This window comes from Octopus bimaculoides, chromosome 17 (assembly GCF_001194135.2).
Source record: "Octopus bimaculoides isolate UCB-OBI-ISO-001 chromosome 17, ASM119413v2, whole genome shotgun sequence".
Taxonomy (NCBI): Eukaryota; Metazoa; Mollusca; class Cephalopoda; order Octopoda; family Octopodidae; genus Octopus; species Octopus bimaculoides.
In genome coordinates this window covers 36,133,232-36,136,155 of record NC_068997.1, presented here as the reverse complement: position 1 = coordinate 36,136,155, position 2,924 = coordinate 36,133,232, and the positions used below count along the sequence as shown (strand labels likewise).

At 26.5% G+C, this 2,924-nt stretch overlaps 1 protein-coding gene across 9 annotated transcripts in view; it reads right to left on the bottom strand.

Annotated features, from left to right (window-relative positions):
• LOC106874300 (uncharacterized) overlaps positions 1–2,924 on the bottom strand; it is a 373,269-nt gene that overhangs the window by 78,762 nt on the left and 291,583 nt on the right. For all 9 annotated transcript variants that reach the window (XM_052974178.1, XM_052974177.1, XM_052974184.1 and 6 more), the window contains one exon: positions 499–525. In XM_052974178.1, coding sequence (XP_052830138.1) covers positions 499–525 — 27 coding nt within the window. The remainder of the gene's footprint in view (positions 1–498; positions 526–2,924) is intronic.

The window sequence follows — 2,924 nt, the reverse complement described above, 5'->3', positions numbered from 1 at the left end:
GAGAGAGAGAGAGAGAGAGAGAGAGAGAGAGGCAGTAAATACATCACGAGGAGAATATTCTTTGGGATTTCGGTAACAAAATTGAATGAGACAGCAAATGCCTAAATCGTGAGACAGGAGTGAAAAATATCAGGCAAACAGCACATGACCTTGCAGGTGGGGCCCAGTTAGAATTTTCTTCAGGTCAAGTAGCCTCTCCCACTGAAAATTATTATTACTTCAGAATCTTTTCCAAAACTTACAAATGGAACACAACTATACATATCTAGCGGATACTAGTTAATTGCATTCCTGATTACACCACACAGTGCCTCTCATTTTCTCTTCTACAAATGATTTTCAGCTATTTAGGTGAAACAAGTTTTAAAATGAAACATGTTTAAAAACAATTTCTTTTTAAGAGCCATTTGTGAAAGTCTTTAATATATTCTGTACAAAGAGTACAATATCTAAAGGAAAGATTAATTAGGAATAATAAAAAAATGTATCATTACTTACTGGCATTTGGTGTAATTATGTTAAAATCTGCAAAAAGAAAAAAAACCCAAAAAAACATAATAATGATAAAATGATATAGGTGTCTTCTCAATGATTTTAAAATATTTGTAATGAATTAGAGAATTTATTGATTTCAATCATTTATGTTATCTCCCTGAATTAAAAGGTTATTGTGTTTAGTTTCCTTTTAGTGGAAGTCATTTTAACAGACAGACCATACCTGCTATATGACTTTTGATAATTAGCAATTGCTGCTTTCATCTACATTGTTTTGGTGCCTAAAGATGCACGGAGAGAAAATGATAGCTTTTGAACCATTTTGAGACAATAAATACACAAGCATTTTAGTTACCAAACCAAACTTGTCTCATTGGTACAAGGCTCCCTTGTTGGTGAGACATTTTCACATTCCCATATTTTCCTCCACCACCACTCCGATCATCTACATCATATAATTTGGTCAAATCCGAAATCCCAATTTTTGAGGATAAAACTGATAGGGGATATATACTGGAAACATGCAAATGCTTTTGTACACCATTGTTACAGTCAAACATGGTTCAAGAGAACAGTGTCAACTTTATGAGTATTGCTATCAAGTACCATAGCAGGCTATCACCCAGTTGTCATCAAAACTACAACTTGTTGCTGCTTATGAGTTGTAAACAGACTTTTGATCATCTTCCCAGAGTTGACAACCAGTATACTTCTAACTAATCTACTCATACCAACAATGTAACCGAAAATGTCAGAACAGCAGCTTCTCTTCATATAAAACACGACAAGTTATGAAGTGAAATATTGATCAAAATAACAGACTAGATATTTCCAAAGCTTGAATCAAAGACATGGCTTAAAATGTTTCAATTGTTATTCTTCTCACTCTTCTTTCAAATTAATTCTTAGTGGCATTAATGGATCTTTTAAATGGTTTTTGTAATTAATATCCATTGTCCTTTTTATAACAGATTCTATATTAAGATGCCAAAATGTAAAATATCTTGTGCTGTGTTGTCTTGTTATTATGTGTGTGTGTACATACATATATATATATAGTAGAAAAATTTCTCCAATATAAATGGACATATATACACAATATACAATAATAAAAGAAAATGGAGAATTCAAATTGACATGTTAATTTGTTAACATAATATTATAATTACAATAATATAAAAATATAAAATTAAATATAAATATAATCCCTACAATTGTTTCAATTCAAACCCAAAATCCAACAAATTTATAAAATGCATGTTATGGAAATATTTTGGATAAGAATGTCATCAGGGTAACAGACGCAAACCACATATGAAGCTTCAAATCGCAAAATAGACTGAATCAATATATGTTTATGTTTGTAAGTGTGAGCATCAATAATTTAATTTAAAAGAAAAATAAATAAAATAAAACAAAACCTAATATAACTGTTATTAAATATGTGTGTGTATATTTAAGAATATTAATTTAAGTATATTTCTGCAAGTTAGTATTTTAAAACAGAAATGATTTGTTAATTAATCTATTGTGAAACAGTAAATATTGATGTTAAGAAAATTACAACATACACAAAAAAATTTTCTAAGAAAAATATCCTTTATCCCAACCATTGCAAACACTAAATGATATTATAATTAATTTTATAAATTATACTATAGTCGTTATTTATTATCCATAGTAATGTGTACATTCAATCAAAAGTTACTTAGTTTTATAAAAGGAAATAAACTCATGCAAATATATTATATGTAAGTATCAATACGTTTGAAAAAAATAAAAATTCTGCAAACACACATTAGCATAATATAAATTCACTAAATATATTCTCAAATAAACTCCAATATTTATTATTTACACAAAAATTATTTCAGAAAAACTCTCACTATGCCAACATAAACAATATCAAATTCTATTATACTCATTATTTTTTGTTATTTGTACTAATGTGTACGTAAAATAACTTAATAAAAATTTATTATATATTTTCAGAGGAAAATAAAACTTTTGCAAATTTATGTACTTATATTATTTTTATGTATTCATACATTAAAAAAAACAACCCAAAACAGAAGAAATGTAAATAATATATTATGTAAATAAAATTTATTAAAGATATTAAAAAAAAAACCTTATTCACCAGTCAATGGCAAATCTGTAAATATGTTTATATAAGTACGAAAAACTTTACAAGTTTATTCAATATGAACTAACTCATATATTATTTTGTTGAATATATTTAAAGTATAAGTTAAATGCATTTAAGATAAAATTAAAATTATATTCATGGGTGCAGTCAGATGACTAAAACAAGTAAAAGAATATATATATATATATAAATAAATATATGCATATATTATATATATATGTGTGTATGTGTGTGAGTGTATGTGAAAATATATATATATATATATATATATATATATATA